Source organism: Ursus americanus, chromosome 33 (genome assembly GCF_024610735.1).
Source record: "Ursus americanus isolate L20-20 chromosome 33, mUrsAme1.1.p, whole genome shotgun sequence".
In the NCBI taxonomy this organism is placed as follows: domain Eukaryota; kingdom Metazoa; phylum Chordata; class Mammalia; order Carnivora; family Ursidae; genus Ursus; species Ursus americanus.
Window position 1 is genome coordinate 9,187,068 of NC_142159.1, and position 21,313 is coordinate 9,208,380.

Sequence of the window (21,313 nt, forward strand, 5' to 3'; positions counted from 1 at the left end):
GATGCAAAAGCAGATGAGACCCAGAGACGTTAAGGAACGTGCCCGAGGTCACACAGCAGGCGGCTAGAACTAGAAGGAGAGAAAGGGGAATGGTAGGCTCACCGTGGGGCAGGTCCGCTGGAGACCGGGTACCAGGGTGGACGTGCACTTCCTCCCACTGGAAGTCGTCATACTGGGCCTGGCTGTACTCGCAGGGCACTGCCGGGTCACTCACCTCCTCGAAAGTGCAGCCGGCTGTGAGGGCAGGGCCTGGTTAGCCAGGGCTAGGGCAGGGCTGCTGGCCAGAGGACTCCTGGGGCTGCCCTCCAGGCGCCCCCGCTGCCCCCTCCCCCCCAGCCCACCCTCCTTCCCTCCCTCTTCAAGGCCTCTCCCCACTGCTCCCTCCCTCCAACAAAACTCTCCGTCCTCCAACCCTTTCCCTCTTTTTACTGTCTCCACACAATACCAAGACCTCCCCACCGCACCCACCCCCCAGAACTCGCCAGGACCCCACACTGCTCAACCACCCACCAAAGACCCTCCCCCAGGAAAACTAGCGAACATCATCACTACATCATTCGAGCCTCACAACTCATGAGATCAGGTCTAGAACTACCCCTCATTTTACGTATGAGGAAACTAAGGCCTTACGGGCACACAGCTCAGGACTGAACCTCGTGAATGCACGAAGCCAGCCCCGATGGTCTCTACAGTAACAACAATGGCCACCAACCATTTCGGGCTTACCACAAGCCCTGCAAGGCTCAAGCGACCCGCTCTCGGCGTGGCATCTCATTCAGGCCTCATGTCCTGAAGCAGGGACCCCTATGATTCCTGCCCAACAGGTGAGCCTGGGGCATTCACTCATCACCCAGTCGCCTAGCCAGGTCTCTGCCTGTGGGCACAGGACGGGCAAAAGCACAGTCCTGCGTGGACGGGCCACACGTACGACTAGTGAAGCAGCGGCCCATGATCCGGACCCAGTATTGACAGTGGAAAGGAAAAGAGGAGGGGGGAAAGAAGGTGGGGCAGAAAGGGATGTAAGTCCTGTACCCGGTAATGAGGTCCATGTTTCTCAGTAGCTCATTGGAGCCCTGAGTCGAGCGCCTAGTAAAGTCCGAACACCACTGATGGGGGAAGAAACTGCAAACTGGGCCCTACTCTCACTCCCAAACCGCGGTGCTGGCGGCCCCGTCGCGGGCAGTCCAAGGCATCAGGGACCCGGGAGAAGGCCTGGCCAAGTGGTGAGGAAGCAGGGACACGTCGGGCCAGGCCCGGTGCAGGGTACCTGCCAGCCACCCCATCTGACAGGGCTCCGTGCACAGTAGCACATGGTGGAGACGTGAGCGGGCTTTGGCATTAGATGGCCTTGAGATTGAATCTTGACTCTGCAATTTTCCACCCATGTTCGAGACCGTAGCCAAGTCACTTCTCCTGTTCCCGAGCCTCAGTTTCCACCTCTGCACAGAGGGTTGTCGGGGATGCTACTCGGGGGTCCACCTATCACCTGGCCTAGCATGTGCAAGCTCTCAGGAAACGGCCCCTCACAGGCGCCACTGGAGCCCACCTGAGCCACAGAATGGGACTCGAACCCGCACCAGCCGGATACGGGAGCCCGTGTTGCCTTCACGATGAGAAGGAGCACAACCGAGCTGCTTTGCAGGCTCAAGAAAAGGAAGGACGAGAAATAAAGAAGAGAAACTCGAGACTGAGGGCCATGTGCCGGGCAGGCACCTGCACCGCAGCAGGGACTCCACTCTGGGGGGCTCTGCTGTGTCACCTGCTGCAAGGACCGCTCTAGGTCGTCATGCAGAGCACATGAAGTAGCCTAGGGAGACACGCCCGGCAGAGTCGGGCATGCAGGGGCTCGCCACAGTTGGGGGGTCTCCCGTTCCTCTTCCTGCACCCCATCGGAGTAGAAAACAATGAGATGTGGGCATGAGGCTGGCACTGAGTGGATGCGATGAAACAACAGAAGCCTCACTCCAGAGCTGGAGCAGGACCTGGGCTGCGCTCTTTGCCTCTTTGTGTGAAAAGCCCAAGTCAGCATCATGCTCTGTGGCCTGTGGGAGGGAAATTTTAACCCAAACTGTGCTGGGGAGGCCTCAAGTCTCCCTCTAGAAAATGACCCACAGCACAGAGGGAGGCCGTGGCCAGTAGGGATGGTCAGGGAGGGCTTCCTGTAGGAGGGGACAGCTGACTTCATTCAGCCTGAGCTGAGTCTGTAGTCTGCTCCCGAGGTTCTTAGCCAAGGCTTCCCTAAGGCAGAGGGATTGCCAGAAAGGGAAGCCCAGGATCTAGAGCCTGGATGGGGCTCAGGCCCTTCCTAGTCCTTTACGAGGCAGGTCCAAGTACAAGGCAGCTGCCCAAGGATGTCTCATCCATGGCCCTGGGACAAGCCTGGGAGTGCCAGCTCTTTGGCTTCCCCCTGTCCATCCTCAGCCAGGCCATGTGAGCTATTAGGACTCCCAGACTGACCTGGTCAGATGGGCCCTAAAGACCATGTGACCTCAGCCAAAGTAACTCCCAGACTGACTGACCTGGGTCAGTGGCCCCCAGACAGACTGACCTCACCCAGAGTGGCCCCCAGCTGATTATCCCTGGCCATAGCGGCCCCAACACCATCCAGACCATCTGACTTCAACCAGAATGACCACCAGATTGCCTGACTGACCCCAGACCAGCTAACCCTGACCTCTGCCAAATGACTCCTACAACTGATCTCAGCCAGGGTAACTCCCCCCTCCACAGTGTCCCCTTAGGTACAATGACTGCCTCTCCCTGGTCCATGTCCACCCTCAGCCCTGTGCCTCTCTGGGCCAGGCCCAATTCCAACCACAACCCTTAGGGGATATCATCTCTGGGTCCAGGCTCCTCAGTGAGAGCCCCATCACCACATTCTCCCCAGCTTACTCCGGGGTGGGAACAATCAGGCCTCCTAGGTCCTGGGGAAAACCCTATCCCCTCCAGTCTGGATGGTTCAGGATCCACAGCCCCAAAGCCAAGCCCCAGCTCCTGCTAGAGACCCAGCTCCTGCAGGAGGCCACCAGCCTCTGTAGGAGGCCACCAGCCTGGGGGGAGGGGAGTGGTTCGATGAGACTTTGGATTCAGAGCAAGCCTGGTAGCAGGGAATCCGTCTTGACTCCATCAGCACAGACCTGGGCCACAGACATGCACACACCCGTCAACACCACCAGGAGACGGCTGCCCCTTGCCATCATGTCCACCTATGCCCATGAAACTCCACAGTAATTCATAAGGTAGGTACTATTATTATTCCTGTTTTACACATGGAAGCTGAGACACAGAGAGATGAGGTGGCTTGCCCAAGGCCACACTCTAAGTCCCAGAAGCTGGGATTTAAGTCACCTATCTTTATTCAAGGAGATCAGGTCCGGACAAAATAAGGCCCTGGTGTCCTGCTAGCCACAGGTGATAATTCAGTTCCATTCCCAGGAAATCTTTCCACTGAAAGTCCAAAGCAGGTCCCAGGCTGATAGTATTGAAGGCACAGGGATGATTAAGATTCTGCCCTGCCCTCAGGGACCTCCCAGTCTGCGTGAGGATGACAGTAAGACAAAGCAGAGAAGGGTCAAGGCCACAAGGGGGATCCAGGAGAAAGACTTTCTGGAGATGGGTGCGTCTGAGCAGAGCCTGGAAAGATGGTTATCATTCTGGCCAGAAGAGATGGGCGGAAGGATATCTCAGGCAAAGGCCCAGCAGAAGCGAAGGAGGGCAGGGAATAAACACACAGTCAGCCCAGAGCACAGAGGGGGGCGCAGACTGACCCAAGCCACGGGAGAGAAGGCTGGAGAAAGGAAGGCTGGGGCCGGAGCAGGGAGGGCCTTACGTGTCCAGGTGAGAAGTCTGGCCTCATTTAGAATTGGGAAGCCAAGTAGGTGTTCGGGCAGGCTGCCGGTGAGACCATGATACACCCTCTGCGCCAGGAGGAGGGCAGGCGGGTTCTCCTGAGGGCACACAGGCTCAGGAGGGAGCTAGCTCAGGGGGACAAGCCCCATGGGGTCCACAGTCAGATGTCAGGAAGGCAAGGAGCCTCCGGTTCCCCTCCTAGATGCAAACGGCACACACTCTAGTCACACCCGGAGAAATGCACAACACGCAGACACCCAGCCCCATGCTCCCTTCCCCCAGCCGAGTCCAAACCTCAGGGACACAGTCTCAGCCAGGCTGGGGCCAGGGAGAACACCAGAGCCCGCCATGGCTACCCCATCTCTGCCCTGGCCTCCCAGAGAGGGTGGGCTCAATCAGCCCAGGACCCCCACCGGTTCCCCCAGCCTCAGCTCAAACTGGCCCAGCTACATTCCTCAGCTAATCTCCCCAATCTGGCAGGCGGTTGCTGAGGCAACCGTCAGCCACAATTTGGGAAGGCAGGAGGATGGCTTATCCACATCCGGCTGGGCTCCGGATGGGGCGATGTAAGGGGCAAAGCAACCTCAGCGGGAAGAGTCAGAGTGTGGGAAAGGGGTCTCCCCAGCATGAGGGTCTCCGCCTCTCCATGTGCATGTGTTTCCATATGTCGAAGTGTGTGTGTGTGTGTGTGTGTGTGTGTGTGTGTGTGCGCGCGCGCGCGCATACATGGCTGTGACGGTGATAGCCTGGTACCGACTCCTGGGCACTCAGCTGGGAGGCAGGAGACCTGGATCTAACTCCTGCTGAGCCTCTAACCCCTGTGGAACCTGCAGCAGGCGACTTGCCCTCTCTGAATCTCTGCTTCACCTATGAAATGAGAATGGGGACCCAGGTGACCTCTACGGCCACTTCCACCTCTAGAATTCTGGTTCCATTTGGGTGATATGCACATGAGCAAGAATAACGAGAGGGCAGAGAGACACTATGGGGCAGAAGCACGTGAGGATGGGCATGGGTCTCCAAGGGTGGGTCCCCCAGGCAGTGTGCTGTGAAGTTGGGGGTGTGGGGGTGTAGATTCCCGTGCAGAGGTATATGGGGATACTCAGTGATGAGCATGTGCCTACAGGGGAGGTGAGTATACACGCTGGGGTGGCAGGGAGTTGTGCGTGTGTGTGCGTGTGTGTGTGTGTGTGTGTGTGGGCACCAGACTCCTCCCCACCAGACAGGGAATGGTGCTCTGTGCCAAGTGTGGCTGCCAGCCACCACCGGTGCTTTCTGAAGGACCCTAGGTAAACAGAATTTGTTTGCAATGAGATCTTTGTTCTCTTTGGTTTGTCAGTAGAGCATCCAGTTCCCAAGGGTGGCCCCAGGAGAAACAAAACTTCTCCCGACAGACTGCAAGCTTGGGGGCTGGGATCATAGCCAATTATAGGCACAGCCCCAACCCTGGCCCAGGGAAACCAAATACAGCCCCAGTGATAGCCCTGGTCTATTGCATCATCTGAAGCCACATCCCTATTCTAGGTAGCCCAGCCCAACCCTGGAACCAACAGTGACCTCACCAGTGGACATGCTTGTCCCACCCAGCCCTATCCTGTGTTCTCCGCCCACACTACAGCTCCATGTCAGGTCCGTCCAACCCCACCTTCTCCTTTCCTAGGGTCAGAGAGACTGGCCTCCGAACCCCATCCCCAAGCCCTGTGTATGGTAGATGGCCAACAGTGGCTAGACTTATCAACCCCCTGATCCCAACTAGGCTGACCCCAACCAACCCTACACAGGCTCAAGCACCATGACTCCAACCCAGACACCTGGCCCAGCCCATTTCACTGCTTTACTTGCCCAGATCGATACATCCAACCTCAGCCCAGGTTTCCTGGAGCTGTTCTCCAGAGCCCTGGATAACCAATGAGTAATTAATTAAGGGCAAGGGGCACCATCTTCTAATCACCCAGGATTCAGCATGACTGCAGCCAGGAAGATCACTCAGGGCAGGACCACAGACCGAAAAAGCTGAGCTGGTACCCCCTCCAGGAGCCAACACGGGGCCCAGCGATGTCAACATCCTTCCACCTTCACTGAGGATAGAAGGAAGCCAACTACAGCAGGGGAAACTTAGGCCAGACGCACTCCCGTCTCCCTGATCACTATGCACGGCAAATCCCAAGGTTCCTGGTAGGGCCACCATGTTGGTGGGAGGAGGGGAAGGCACGGGGCAGGGCCTGGCCCCTGAGAGAGGCAAAGGGCTGAATGGGGAGCTGCACCGCGCAGAGGCACAGGGGGCAAAGAGAACACAGACCCCTGCAGTGCAGATGCTCTGTGCCATATCAAAACAGAATGCGGCCGAGCAGAGAGGCGGAGGGCCACGCACAAACCCAGGTGGTGTGCAAATCTGTCCTTTCATTGCGGTCCATGGAGACAGAGGACTACGTGGTGCCACGGTGTGCTGTGCTGGGGGCGCAGTGCAGCAGCTCTGCACGGTACAGAGGCGGAATGCACTCATACGCCATAGGGGAGCAGAGCACACGGCGTGCCCGGACCCCGGTACTAACCCCCGGAGCGGCACGGTGGAAGCAGCGCAGAGATGCCACATCCATCGTGGGCCGGACCCAGGGCTGCGCGGAGGCCCAGCGCACCAGGCCAGCGCATCCAATGGCACACGGGGCTGGTGCTCGGTGCTATGTGACCGGTGCACGGAAGAATGCCAGGGGCCAAGTTCAAACCCTACCGGTTCTTCTCCCTCTCCAGACACCAGCGCAGGGCCAGGCACATGGCTGGTGCTCCGTGACCTCACCACAAGCATGTGTCCGCTGTAGGCACACAGCACAGAGGCACAGGGGTGGGAAGGGTGTGGTGTGGCACGGAAGGAACCACTGGGTATGGAAGCCTAGTCCAGAATACAAGCTCAATATAGTCCCCAGGAGCGGAGCAGGTGTTGACTCAAGGGTAGGGGTAGAAAGTGGCACAGAAATGCTGGGCAAGAACAGTGAATTCAATGCAAGGGCTCTGGGCTGCTAAAATCCAGTGGAGTGCACAGAACCCAACCGTGAGCACGTGCAGTGCAGGTAAAGGCTCAGCAGTAACCCGTGCTGTGCACAGACATGCAGGTGCAATGCTGGGTACGGCGCAGAGGCACTACCCGCAAAAACCCAAGCCGGTCCCAGAGCCCAACAAAGCAGCTCCAAGCCACAGTGTGAGTCCAGACTCCCTGAGCAGTGTGCAATGCTGGGTACGGCGCAGAGGCACTACCCGCAAAAACCCAAGCCGGTCCCAGAGCCCAACAAAGCGGCTCCAAGCCACAGTGTGAGTCCAGACTCCCTGAGCAGTGTGCAATGTAGGGGAGAGGTGCATGCAGGGCAGGCGCTCGAGGCAAAGATGTTGCTCAACTGTGGCTGCCAGCAGAAACCTGGGGGAAAGGGCACTAGCAGAACTCTGCAGCGGGAATCCCAAGAAAGGCTGAGACGCCATAAGGGGCAGCATGGTGGTGGCCATGGTGCAGCGGCGTGTGAAAGGCTTAGCCAGAGGGCACCTATCCAGCGCGCGCCATGCAGTAAAGCGGGACTGAAGCGCCACGTGAGGCAAAGGGGCGCTGTGTTAGTAGAGTGCCGAGCAGCTGTACCCAGAGACTGGGAAAGGCCACATACCCAGCGCAGTGCAGAGCCATGCCGAGACACCACGTGACGCAGAGGGCCAGTGTGGCGGCTGCATGCCATCTGTTGGCACAGCGCAGTGGTGGAATGCTAGCAGTGAGCCCCAAATCCCCAGAGAGTCCACAAGCCCAGCACCACGCACCCTGCCCCATGAGACAGCGCAGCGCAGAACAGAAATGCTCTACGAGACAAACATGCAGTGTGGCCACAGAAAGCCAAGTGTGGGCTCCAGGCCATGGGGCAGTGTGAGGGGCTCTACCAGAAACTCAGGACAGTCCACCTTCCTGGTGCCACAGTGACATCTGGTAGAGTGATCCAGCACAGACAAGAGTCGCAAAGACACAAATGGCAGGACATGTGCGGGATGGCGGTGCAGGACAAGGGGACGAGGCCGAGGGGGAGCGCACAGACCCACAGGAGGGTTCGCACAGCCAGTGCAATGCAGAATCCCAGCATGGTCTTGCAGGGCAGGGCTGAGATGCGGGGTAGGGCCAGGACGCGATGCGGGGGCCCGGTCCTGAGGTGCTGGGCCCAGGAACCCCGGAGAGCATATGCCCGCAGCAGACCAGCGCCGTGATGCAGAGTAGTTACGAACGTAAGACAAAGACGCGGCACACAGCCAACGCCACGCAGGGAGGTCGCGCCCACTGTGATGCACTGGACAGCAGGGACGCCCAGACTCCTGGAAAACGCTGTGCCTCCAGCGCTGCCGGTCTGGGCTGGCTAATCCACGGGTTGGAGACGAGACCTCGTCTGCCCTGTGGACTTCCCTCCACCCCGTCCCCCAAACCCTAGCATCTTCCGCCCCAGTGACTCTCCAAGGGCACAGGATGAAGCCAGTGCTGTCCATGGGCTGGGCAGCCAGAACTGAGCACATTGTCCAGGTATTTCTATCTGAGCAGGGCCCCGCGTGCTGGCAGGCAGACAATGAATTCTGATTCTGCTGAAAAGCTTTTGGGCAATCAAAGCACATCCCCTGGCCCCCAGCCCAGGGCAGGGCGGTGCGGGGCAGGACAGGGCAGAGACGGAGAGGGAGATCTATTGGACTAGCCCTGGTACAGGGTGAGCAGGAAGTGGGATGAAGAACAGCACGGAGGATGTGAGAGGCGAGCCAGATCCAACCAACCTGGCTTGGTCACCGCAGCCCTCCCCACCACCACCCCCTCCGGGGCCCAGACTTCATCAGAAGCCAGAAACAAACTTTTCTGAGCACACAGGATGCCTGCACACTTACACACACGGGCTTAATAACTGTTAGCACTTACATTCTTACTAGGTGGCAGGTCTGTTCTAACTATACACCTACGTATATAAAATATGTCCTCACGGCAACTCCATGCACTGCATTCTATAACTACCCCAGTGTCACAGATGAAAACACTAAAGACCCAGAAAGGTCAAGTAACTTGCCCGGGTATTAGACAGCTAGTGGTGGAGCTGGAATTAGAACCCAGAGCCCGTGCTCTTAACCACACTGGAGGTAAAACACATGTTTACACACATGTGTGACCCAAGGGTGCACACGTCCACACATGCAGACACATTCTGAGCAACGTATCCCCCACTCTCTCAGCTGAGACCCATCTATCCTTGTCACCCACATAGCTTTCTGACACCTCCCAGTCGTCACCTCTTTTTTTTTTGAAGGAGAAAAAAAAGAGTGCGCATGTGTGCAACCCGGGGTGGGGGGGGTGGTGGCAGGGGAGGAGCAGAGGGAGAGAGAATCTTAAACATGTTCCACACTCAGTGCAGAGACCCACACAGGGCTCGATCTCATGATCCTGAGATCCTAACCTGAGCCAAAATCAAGAGTCGGATGCTCAACCGACTGAGCCACCCAGGTGCCCCCAGTTGTCACCCCTTATCCCTCAACTGCCCCAGGCCCCCCTGTTCTCTCCATCCTCCATCTGTCCCCCAACCTTCAGCTGTCCCCCCAATTCCACCTGTCCCCTCGGCCCCAGCTGTCCCCAGCCTCCAGATATATCTTCATCGCTCATTATCTCCCATCCCCAGTTGTCCCCCATCCCCCAGCTGTTACTCTGCCCCCAACTGTGATCTTGGTCATCAAATATCCCCAGCCACACCCCTTCCCAATTTCCCCATCCCAGTCCTTCCACCCAGCTTCTGTACTCCACTCCAAAACCTCAGGGACCCTTCTGAGTTCCTGGTCTCCACGTCCCTTCTGATTCGCCACTAGGTCCTGGGATCTGCACCCTGGGACTCTGCCCAAGACTTCCTGAGCCGGCCAACAGCCTCTTTTGAGTCGTCCACCTCAGGAGCCCTCCCCCAGCCATTCTGCAGGCACTGGCTGCAATGCCCTGAGCAAGCCCACGGAGCACACTGGCCCCCATCTGTGACAGCCCTCCAGAGCCCAGCTCCATCCTCCACCTGCTCCAGGCCTTCCCTGTGTACCCTGGGTTCACAGCAGTGCAAACACGGAGAGAGCACCAGCCATATACAAACCCCTGGGGACAGGAAATGACAAAGACCCAGCCCAGCCTTCAGGGGGCTTTCTGCCTGGTGGGCAAAGAAAATGGAAAACAACTCAGCAAGCCGTCCTGCCCTATGTGCCTTATGGGAGAAATCTGAAAAACCGTGCAAGGGGGTGGGGAAGTGGGGAGCATCCCTGGAGGAGTGACAGAGCTGGACTCTGAGGCTGGGCCAGTCAGCAGGCCCCCATGAGGTGAGAAGGGCGGGAGAGGCATTCTGGGCAGAAGGCACAGCATGTGCAAGGGCAGAGGGGTGTGAAAGGGCCTGGCGGGTTCTGGGACCAGCACTGGCCTGGTGATCCTGGATCATAAGGTGGACAAGGGGGAGCACGGTCAAGGCAGAACATGCATAAACATGAAGCTGTTTCGGAAAGTGAGGTGCGCATCCTATAGGGTTTGGGTTTTGGGTGCTGGAGAGCCTTGGGCTTGGGGCAAGGGAGTGGCAGCATCCCAGGTCTGCCCTCGAGAGCGCATTCAGGTCACAGGTGCTGGAAGTGCTGCGGAGTTGACGGCAGAGTGGAGACCAAGGAGGGCTACTGCAATGGTCCAGGCAAGAAATGATGGGCTGGGAGGAAGGGGACATGGATTCGACAACACCTTCTTCAGTGGCTGCTGAGTGATAGTTCAATGAGCCCACTTCCACCCCTTGAGGTATCCGGGCCTCACACCTCCAGGACAGCCCTGTCCATAGGATTTCTGCCCAGATCCAAACGTCCGCTACCTGCACCCACCAACACAGCCACTGGCGACACGAGATTCTTGAGGACTTGAGATGTGGCAAGTGTGACTGAGGGACTGGTTTGTATTTTCATGAATTTTAATCAACTTAAATGTAATAATCACACGTGAATCAGTGACCCTATATTGGAAAAATATTTCCATCGTTGTGAGTTCTATTGGTAGGAAGTTCTATCGAGAGTCAGCACTAGACTGGCTAACCATGGAGCAGCAGAACCACTGGGGCCTTCCACAGAGGCTCCTGGCCTTGGGGTCTGAAGGGAGATCGGGAGACAACCCCCCAGGGAAGGGGGCATCAGAAGCTGAGTGGCAGAGGCCCTGGTACGTAGCTGCACACAGTCACCGGACACTCCCTACCCGACACATGCACACCCTAGAGACAGAAACCCCCACCCCAGGGCACCACACACCCAGACTCACACACACCTGGATACTCTAATGCATGGAGACCCTGTTGCTGGATACAGATACCTCCACACTCTGATATCCAGACACTGGGGAACCCCACACCCAGACACCCAAGTACTCAGCCCCACACGTGGACACAACACAGAAACACTCCTGTACTTGTACACCCATGAACCCGAGGACTGCCAGACACCTGGGTACACCCACCTCCGGATCCAGAGACACTAGGCCATCCTTAGGCTGGCACACCCTGAGCCTCCCACAGCCTGGTCCTGGGACACCCACACCTAGTTACTGAGATGCCACCCACCCAAACAGGTCTGCACTCAAACTCCAGGAATTTGACCCTTAGATACCAAGACACCCTAGCAGCAGGCTCCCCAGGGATCCAAACAGCTGGTCACCTCCCTATTCCAGACTCAGATCCTGCCACGCAGGGTAACCAGATGGCCAGACACCCTGACAAGCCACACATATGTCCTGTGCCCCAGGCTACAATCATACAATCACTCTCACACACACACACACACACACACACACACACACACACCCCTCACCCCATTCTGACTGCCCAGATGCCAGGATCACACCGGCACACACCTCAGCCAGCCTCCCACAACCCCACCTGCAGCGGTCACTACAGGGAGCCGCTCCCCTCCCCTCCCTGGAGCTCACAAGCAGTCAGCACCCAGGTTGTGACCCCACCTGCCTACTCCAAGATCTGGGACACAGAACTGAGGGAGTCTCCCCCTCCCAATGCAGGGCCTGCCCTCCCTCCTCCCAAGACGCTCAGCTCAAACTGACGGTTGGGACTGGATGCCTCTCACCACCTGCTGAGGCCTCCAGCACAAAGGCTGAGCCTGGGGGCAGGACAGGCCCTGCCAGCTGCTGGGGGGTCGGGGGTTGGAGGCAGAGGGGAAGCTGGGGTGGGGGAGGGGATGACAGGCAGGAGACCACTCCCTTCAGTCTCCGCCAGGGACTCAACCTCCCCAACTCCTAGCTCAGAGATTACTCTGTACATGGCCTTTTCACACAACACCATCCCCCGGAAGAATTTTCCAGATTCCTGGAGGGAAAACCGAATTCTTTAATCTCTACTTTCAATGGAGTCAGTGCGCCCCCATCTGGCTTCTCAAGCTCAGAACTTGACCCACTGGACCTCATTCATTCTTTCTTGCCACATTTATTCAGCAGCAGTGGGCCAGGACTTGTACCTGACACTAAGGATTCAGACGTGACCTAAATACCCAGTCTCTGTCCTCACAGAGCTCATAGTTTTTAAGGGAGAAAGGACCAATAAACTGTAATTACAATAATTACAACGCTATGAAAAAATCCAATCAACCCCCACTCTCCCTTCCTGAACTAGAACAGGGAGTAACCAAGGAAGGCTTCAAGGAGGAGGTAATGCCAAAGCTGAGACTTGAAGGAAGAACAGGAGTTCACCAGGAGAAGAGGTGGAATTAGAGAGTTCTGGGAAGAAAGTACAGCTTGGAGGATGGAAGGGGGCTGTGGGAGGAAGGGAGGGCACAACGCACCCCTAGCAACTCTAGCTAACGGAGCCCTGCATGAAAAGGCCACCCCCAAAAGTCTGCCTTAGCAGATGACGGCATGGAAGGATGGCAGCATGCCTCAAGCAAGCAGGTGTCCGCCCTGAATTTTCTCTGACACTTGAGCTGGGCAGGGGGCCACCAAGGAGCTCAGCACCCCCATCTGGGCCACTCTCACCACCTCCTGCCGAGTCTCCTCCCCCTGCCCCGGGGAGAAGGGCCAGCTGCTCAGACAAGCCTTTATTGCCCAACCTGAAACCACTGGGCAGCCTCTCCCTCATTCCTGTTGTCCACAGCCCCAGCAACCAAAAGGACAAAATGAGCTAGAACACAGAAGAATAAATTATTACCAGATTTGCATGACTGCAAGACATCGCACACCCACCCTTGGTGGGGCAGGGGACTCAAGAGGCATTCAGGGAGCCGGGCTGATTTTACCCAGATTGGGGGCAAGGATAGATCATACCCCTTCTACAAAGAATTTATTTATGAATGAAGCCCCAAAGATAATAGCTACAAGGGCGCCAGGAACTTTAGAAGTGAAGGGACTTGCCCAAGGTCACAAGGACAGCAAGTGGCAGAGGTAGAATTTGAACCCAGGTCCTCCTGGCTTCAAATCACGGTTTCAGGGGCTCTGTAATAGTCCTCAAAACCATCTTTTGTTCCCTGGCACTCACAGATAGAGCCTTACTTTATAATCTACCAAGTACTATGCACCATTATTATGATGCCCATAAGGCGTATGAGGAAACCGAGACCCCAAAAACGGAAGTAACTTGCTCAGGGTCTCACTCCCATCCCAAACCTCAGTTCTTGACAATCCCCCTGCCGGCAGGAGGTGAAGCACAGGAAGGTTCTCCGAATCAAGGGGCGGGGGTGTATAGTACCCCTCCTGTTTGATCTCAGGGTGGGGGAGGGGACAAAGTTGCTGGGGGAGGGGTTGAGCGGGAGAGGAAGCCAGGCCCCAGCTCCCAGCCAACAGCAGGAGCGACTGCGGGAGCAGGAGAGGAGCCCTGCCTGAGAGGCCCGAAGGGGCGGTGGGGCAGCGAACTCGACTCCGGGGAGGCCAGTTCTCCGAGGCCCGCGGCCAGAAGTCTCTCCCGGGCCGAGGTGGCCCGGCACGTGCCTTGGCTCTGATCTCTGCTTGGGGCGTCTCCCCGTTACTCAGCGCCCTGGGTACCAGGCTGCAGCCACCCAAACGGTGGGGATTGAGAGGATGAGGCTGCGGGAGGGGACCGGGCCACCCCTGCCCCAGGGGACGGGTCGGGCACAACTCTGCTGGAGGCGGCCACAGTCTGGGATCCCAGGCCCCAGGCAAGGATGGGGGGGGGGAGTCAGACACACGCACACAGCCGACACACGGTCCACAGCACACACGGACACACAGACACAAGCTCCCGATACGCACATTCAGATACGCGAACACACACACAGCGCGATCACACAGCAGACAGAAACACGGGGACACACGCTCACACACGTACACACTCGCACACACCGCGGTCCCGGCCGGCAGGGAGGCGGCACAAAGTTGCGGAGTCGACCGAGGGAGTGTCCCGGGAGACCCCGGTGTCCGCGGCGCCTCCTGCCCGCCACGGGAGGGGGCGCCGACCGGCGGCCGAGGGCCAGGCCCTGCCCGCGCCGGGACGTCGCAGCCCCGCCCGGCCACAGCGTCCGCCGCGCGCCCCCCTCCACCGCCCGCCCGGTGCAGCCCTGGCGGAGCCCCGCAGGAGCGCCCGCCCGCCCGGCCCCCGCGCGCCCCGCGCGGCCCCCGGCGACCGCCTCCGGCGCCCGGCCCTCCCCGCCACCGGCCCCGGGCGCCCCGCGGCCCCGGCGCCGCCTCGGAGCAGCCGGCCGCCAGCGCCGCGCAGAACTTGCGAAACAACAAACAGCCCGACATGTCGGAGTCCGCGGCCGCGGGGCCCCCTTTCTCCCTCCCGAGCCTCAGGCCCGGCCCGACCCGGGAGGGGAGGGGGCGCCGCCGCGACAACTTGTTCCGGGCCCGCGCGCCACACACAAACACACGCGGGGCGCACACACATACACACACACACAACCCTGACACCGCCCCCTCGGGCGGCCCCAGGGCCCCCGGGCACACACTCGGCCACCGCCCAGGCGCGCACCACACTCGCAACATTCCTGGACACGCAGCCAGCACGCACGGACACACTCACACACTCACATCCGCTCCAGACACGCTCCTACACACGCATTCCCGGCACACTTGGCATTCACTCGGACCCACGCAACCCCCGGCGGCGCACACCACCAACCCCAGACACTCCCACACGTACACATCGCGCACACAGCGCACGGACACACACGTTCCGGACCCGTTCCCACGCCTTCACACACGTACACGGACCTCACAAGCACACACACCACACACGCGTTCCCCGATCCACACGCGGGCAGAATCCACAGAGCACTCCCGGTCACACGCATAACACAAACACACAGCACATTCGCGGACACACAACAGGCAGCACTCCCTGCCACGACATACAAAATGCAAACAAATGCAACACATTCGCAGATACAACTCCGGCCACACAACCAAACTCAGATGCACACACACACACCCTACTTGGCCGCACAAACACTACACACTGGCAGGCGCACAAGACAGTGCACACCCAATGCCTCGATGCACACAACATTCACCCCAACACACTCGGAGACGCACAACACACACAGCACCTTTTCATGCACACATAACTCATGGACACACAACATTCGCAGACACACAACACCCTGAGCACCGCTCGCACATCTAACACTCGGTCACACACAGGAGGCAGGCTCGGAACGCCCGGCCACCTAATACTTACACTTTCTTGAGAGCTACGCCACGGGCCCCGGGGGCTCCGCGGGGCAAGCTTGGTCCGACCGACGCGCGCTTACCTGCCGGAGTCTCGGTCTCTGGCGCGCAGAGCTGGAAGGTGAGCGCCAGGACCAGAGCCTGGGCGCGGACCATGGTGCGCCGCCGCCTGCCCCGGGGCCGGGCGCAGGGGGTGCCGCCGCCAGAGCCCGAGCCGAGCCCAGCCCGAGGCGAGCCAGAGCCGGAGCGAAGCGGCGCGGCGCTGAGCGGGACTGGCGCCGAGTCCAGAGCGGGAGCCCAAGCAAGCGGGGCGCTGACGTCAGGCCCGGCCGCGGGTTCTGCGGTCTCGTGGCGCCCCCTGCTGGCAGCCGCGCGCGCTGCAGCCGGTCCGATCTCCGACTGCCCGGGCGCGCCCCTCCCCCACTCCTGCACACCCTCTAAGGGGTCCCGGGCGGGGCCTTGAGGCCCACCTGCCTCTACATTCACCCAGCACCGACATTCTCAAGCCAGCACGCTCACTGCCCACACTTAACTCTGGCACAGCACTCTCGGGGACAGAGACCCAAAGACATCCTGCTTCTCTGTCGCCTTCGCTGCTTGAATCCCCTCCTTCCTAGGTCCCTCCAAATACAGTCATGCATACCTCCAAGGACAGAGTGCTCATCACTTACCAAAGCCAAATGGTTGGGTCTTTGGAAACCCTGGGTTTTAAAGTTGTTCATAATATTCCTTTATTGTCCTTTTAATATCCATGGGATCTGTAGTGATGGCCCCTCTTTTATTTCTGCTATTAGTAATTTATGTCTTCTCTCCTTTTCTTAGCCTGATGAGAGGCTTATTGATTTATTGATGTTTTCAAAGAACCAGCTTTTGGTGGAGTTGATTTTTCTCTTCTGATTTCCTGTTTTCAATTCCACTGATTTCTGCTCTAATTTTTTCTTTCTTTTGCTTCCTTTGGATTTAATTTGCTTTCTTTTTTCTAGTTTCCTAAGGTAGAAGCTTAGCTGATTGATTTTAGATATTTCTTCCTTTCTAATATATGCATTCACTGCTATAAATTTCCCTCTAAGCACTGCTTTTGCTGCATCCCATAAATTTTTATAAGTTTTATTTTCATTTTCATTGAGTTTTAAATGTTTTTTTATTTCTCAACATTTTTTCTTTGATCTAGGTGTTATTTTTTAAAACTTTATTTATTTATTTATTTATTTATTTATTTATTTATTTATCTGAGAGAGAGAGAAAGGGTGCACTTGCGGGGGGAGCGACAGAAGGAAAGGAAGGGAGAGAACCCCAAGCACACTCCATACTAAGTGCAGAGCCTAATGAGGGGCTTGATCTCACAACCCTAAAATCATGACCTGAGCCAAAACCAAGAGTCAGACACTCAACCAACTGAGACACGCAGGTGCCCCTGATCCATGTGTTATTTAATCTCTGAGTCATTTGGGGTTTTACAGCTACCTTTCTGTTATAGAGTTCTAGTTTAATTCTACTGGGGTCTGAGGGCAAACATTGTACAAGTTCTAGTCTTTTAAAGTTAAGATGTGTCTTATGGCCAGAATGTGGTCTCTCTTGGTGAATAGCCCACATAAGCTTGAGAGGAATGTGTATTCTGCTGTCGTCGGATGGCATAGTCTACGGGTGTCTATGATTGATGGTGTTGTTGAGTTCAGCTATGTCCCTACTTATTTTCCACCGATTCTGTCTATTTCTGACAGAGGAGTGTTGAAATCTTTAACTATGATAGTGAATTCATGCTGGCTTTTAGAAAATTATTCCTTTTCATGCCACAAAGTCTGCCTTTGTCACTAATTCTCCTCGGTCCTTGGCTACCTCTGGCTACACAGGTTAAGTATATCTGGGCCTCTACCCAATACCGGCCCTTGTACAATGATGTTAAACTTGTTGTCCATTACTATGTCCAGACGCTTTCTATGTGTTTACTCACATGGACTCCTTTAAGCCTCACCACTATTATTTATTACTCCCATTACACAGTTGAGGAAATTGAGGTACAGAGAGGTGACTTTTCCAAGGTTGTGCATTAGTATGTAGTGGTACCAGGTTTTGAGTCAAGGCCATCTGGCTTTACGTGAATGGAGGCTGAGACTGCCTCCCATCTGGAGCAAATTAACAAATACCAGATGGTGATTCATTCATTCAATCATTCCTCTAAGCCAAGGTAGAAATATAAAACAGACCAAAATTCCTACCTTCATGGAGCTTACGTTCCAGTGGGAAAACAAGAACAATAAACAGCCATACAAGCAAATTCTCTGGTACATGAGACAGTGATAAATCACGGCTTCTGTTACCTGGGACAGAGATATGCCAGAGAAATGGAGGGAGAAACAGTGAGGGGTGGGGAAGAGATTATTGCAGTTTTATTTATTTGTTTTGGGTTTTTTTAAGATTTTATTTATTTTTGCGAGAGAAAGCGAGAGAGAATGAGCATGAGCAGAGGGAGAGGCAGAATCCCCTCTGAGCAGGGAGCCCGATAAGGAACTCAATCCCAGGACTCTGGGATCATGACCTGAGCAGAAAGCAGACGCTTAACTGACTGAGCCACCCAGAGGCTTTAAAACAGAGCACCTACCATGTGACATAGTCATTATTTTTCTTACCCACCCACCCAGAACATGGGTTCCCTAAGGGCAAGGATTTCGTCTTGTATCCCAGAGCTTGGTGTCTCACATGTAGTTGATGCTCAAAAAATACCGAATGGATAAATGAATGAATCCAGATAGACACGGTCTTTGCCCTGATGAGGCTTACAGTCTCAGGGAAAAGACCAACAGCAAACATGCAAAATATGTCATATACAACCTGAGTTGTATATGACAGTCTAAAGAAAATGGAAGGAATGTTGTGATAAATAATTAGGGGGGGATCCTACTCAAGTTAAGGAGATCCAGGAGGGATTTCCTGAGTAAGTGATGTGGTATATTTGAGCTGGGACCCGAAGTAAGAGAAGGAGCCAGCAAATCAGTGGGGAGGGACGCTGCGGCCAGAGGGGACAGCCTGTGCAAAAGCAGGAGCTGGTGCTTTTGAGGAACAGCCAGGCCAGGGTGGCTGGAATGGAGTGAGGAGTAAAGGGAAGCCAGGTGCAACCGGAGAGGCCAGCAGGATTTGCAGGGCATGCAAGACACTATGGGGCTTTGGGTTAAACCCTAAGGGCAGAAAGAAGCTATTGGAGTATTAAACAGAAGAGTAAAATCCCTTTTTTTTTTTAAGTCTTCAGATGAGCCAAGTGGAGAACAGACTGTGGAAACAGAGGGACCCATGGGCAGATGGATCTAACTAGTGGCCAGTGACACCGGACAGAGCCTGGGGGGTCCAGGTCTATCTAGGTCCTCCCTGTGCACTGCATCCCTTGCAGGCTGCCCCCTCACCAAGGGTGGCACCCGTGAGGTTGGCCCGTGCCTGGAGGGGGCAGGGTGGAGGGCTTCTGGACTCTTGGTCCTCTCTCTTGTGAGCCCTGATGGGCAACATGCTGAGCTGGGGAAGGGCCAAGGAGACAGAGAATTAGAGTGAGAATCACAGGGAGAAAGTCAGAAGCAAGAAAAAAGGTGATGGAGAAGAAACAGATGTTGGAGAGGGAAAAGACAGGAAGGACCAGCCAGAATAAGAAACTCAAGGAGAGAAATCCAGTGAACAGAAGAAACAACCCAGGGTGATGCTGTTTGCAGACAACTCCTGTGAGAGCTTCCTGACAGTTTACCATTGATTCCATTTTTTGGTATGTGGACACTGGGGCTCAGAATGTGTGCAGCACTTGTCCACTTACCCACAAAACTAGTAAAGGGTGGGCCCAGGATTCAAACCTAGACCTGACCAACTCTACACCCCCTTTGTTCTTTGTGCAGGAGAAGACTACAGGGCAGAGCCGGTCATGGAGGGAGAAGGAGAACACGTGCAACAGGTGCGCAGATGAACAGAGACTGTTCTGCTTCACTTGAAAAAGATCACAGAGTTCTAGTAGCCTTGAGTGGCCTGGAGTGACCCGCCCAAATCTAGGGGGAAAGGAGACAGCACCGCAGACAGGGCCAGGCCGTGAGGAAATTCAATTACTTTCAACTCATGGAATATTTATGACACCTACCCTGGGCCAGGCCCCATATTGGGTGCTGGTGTCATGGAGATGTGCCAAACGTGACCCACTCTTGTCCCAGGGAGGGGGGGGAATTGGACATGTAAATAAATAAGGAACCGTGTCCTAAAGGCCATAACACCAATTCAGAGAAAACACAAAGGCAGCAAAGGTTGACTCAGCCCAGGGAGCTGGAAAACAATATCAAAGAAATGATATCTGAACCTGGAGTTTCCCAGGCAGGCAAGGCTGGAAGAACATTTCAGACAGAAGAAGCAATGTGAATAAAGGCACAAGACGGAATTGCTCGGAAAGGTATCAGGTGCTATTGGATCATGGGCTATGCACAGTCTCATAGCAGGAGATAAAAACAGTGTGGGACTCAGAATACAAGGCCACGAAAACTGGACTTGAACCCCTCAACCAGTCGTTCTCCAACAACGCCCCTGGGGAAACCCGGGTGCTTCTCAAGCGAAGCTGAGGGGTTCTGCCACTGGATTAAAACTACAGCCATCTTTTTCTAACTTGCAAGAAGGTAACTTAATTACACTGAATAGAATTTTCTTTGTTTTAAGGTGCTTTTCCTCCATACACTTTTAGCATGTGGCAGTTGTGCAAGAGAATGGTAAAGTTAGTATAGAATCAGTTTAATTTTGTTTTGTTTTGTTTTTTACACTTTTAAATTTAACACGTCAATAGTTCATGGTGTTCTACAAAGAACTGTGACTACTGGATCTAAGTATTGGAGAGTCACAGAAGGACTTTAAGCAAGGACAAGACAAAATCTGATCTTTCTGTTTAAAAAAAATCATTCTGGAGGTGTCTGGGTGACTTAGTTGGTAAAACATGTGACTCTTGATCTTAAGGTTATAAGTTCCAGCCCCATGTTGAGTATACAGCTTACTTAAAAATAAAATATTTTTTTAAAAAAATCATTCTGGGGGGCGCCTGGGTGGCACAGCGGTTAATCGTCTGCCTTCGGCTCAGGGCGTGATCCCGGCTTTACGGGATCGAGTCCCACATCAGGCTCTTCCGCTATGAGCCTGCTTCTTCCTCTCCCACTCCCCCTGCTTGTGTTCCCTCTCTCGCTGGCTGTCTCTCTCTGTCGAATAAATAAATAAAATCTTTTTTAAAAAAATCATTCTGGAGGCCTGAGAAAGAAGGGAACAGGAGGGAAAGAGAGGGGAGAGGATTTCAGTTAGGAAGAAGGCTGCTAACACAGTTGATATCCTGGACTGAAAGTGGGGGCTATTGGGATGAACAGGGGACTAAGTCCAGCCTCCAGGAGGAACACCTATAAGATGATTCTCCAGGCTTTCCAGCCAGCCTGTCCAGGGACTTCAGAAGAGCCAATTTGGTAGAGAAGATAATGTCAACATCTCAGTGTCACCTAGAGAGTCTTCAACAGAAGTAGATCTGTGTGTCAGAAGGTAAGCAAAACTGGGTAGTGTGTGTGCGTGTGTGTGTGTGTGCACATGCACACGGGCACTCACATCAAGTGTGGGACCAAGTCTTTCCGCCATTGTGGGACATCTACTTTCTCTAATAATAAAAACAGGTATAAACATTTTTTTGAGCACATAGTACGAGCCAGACCCTAGTCTGAGTGTTTTACATATGATATTTCCCATCTAATCATCACAATAACCTAATATTTATCAAATGCTTTCACGTGCCAAGCATTGTGCTAAATGCTTCAAGTGAATAATAGC

General features: G+C 55.3%; 1 protein-coding gene across 4 annotated transcripts in view; it reads right to left on the reverse strand.

Moving 5' to 3' along the window:
• The window catches only part of PTPRU (protein tyrosine phosphatase receptor type U), a 77,204-nt gene extending 61,435 nt beyond the window's left edge, over positions 1-15,769 (reverse strand). For all 4 annotated transcript variants that reach the window (XM_045782227.2, XM_045782226.2, XM_087858608.1 and 1 more), the window contains exons 1-2: positions 15,592-15,769; positions 103-234 (exon numbers count right to left, since the gene is read on the reverse strand). In XM_045782227.2, the coding sequence (XP_045638183.1) occupies positions 103-234; positions 15,592-15,664 (205 nt within the window). In that variant the 5' untranslated portion in view covers positions 15,665-15,769. The remainder of the gene's footprint in view (positions 1-102; positions 235-15,591) is intronic.
• Positions 15,770-21,313: the final 5,544 nt, after the last annotated feature.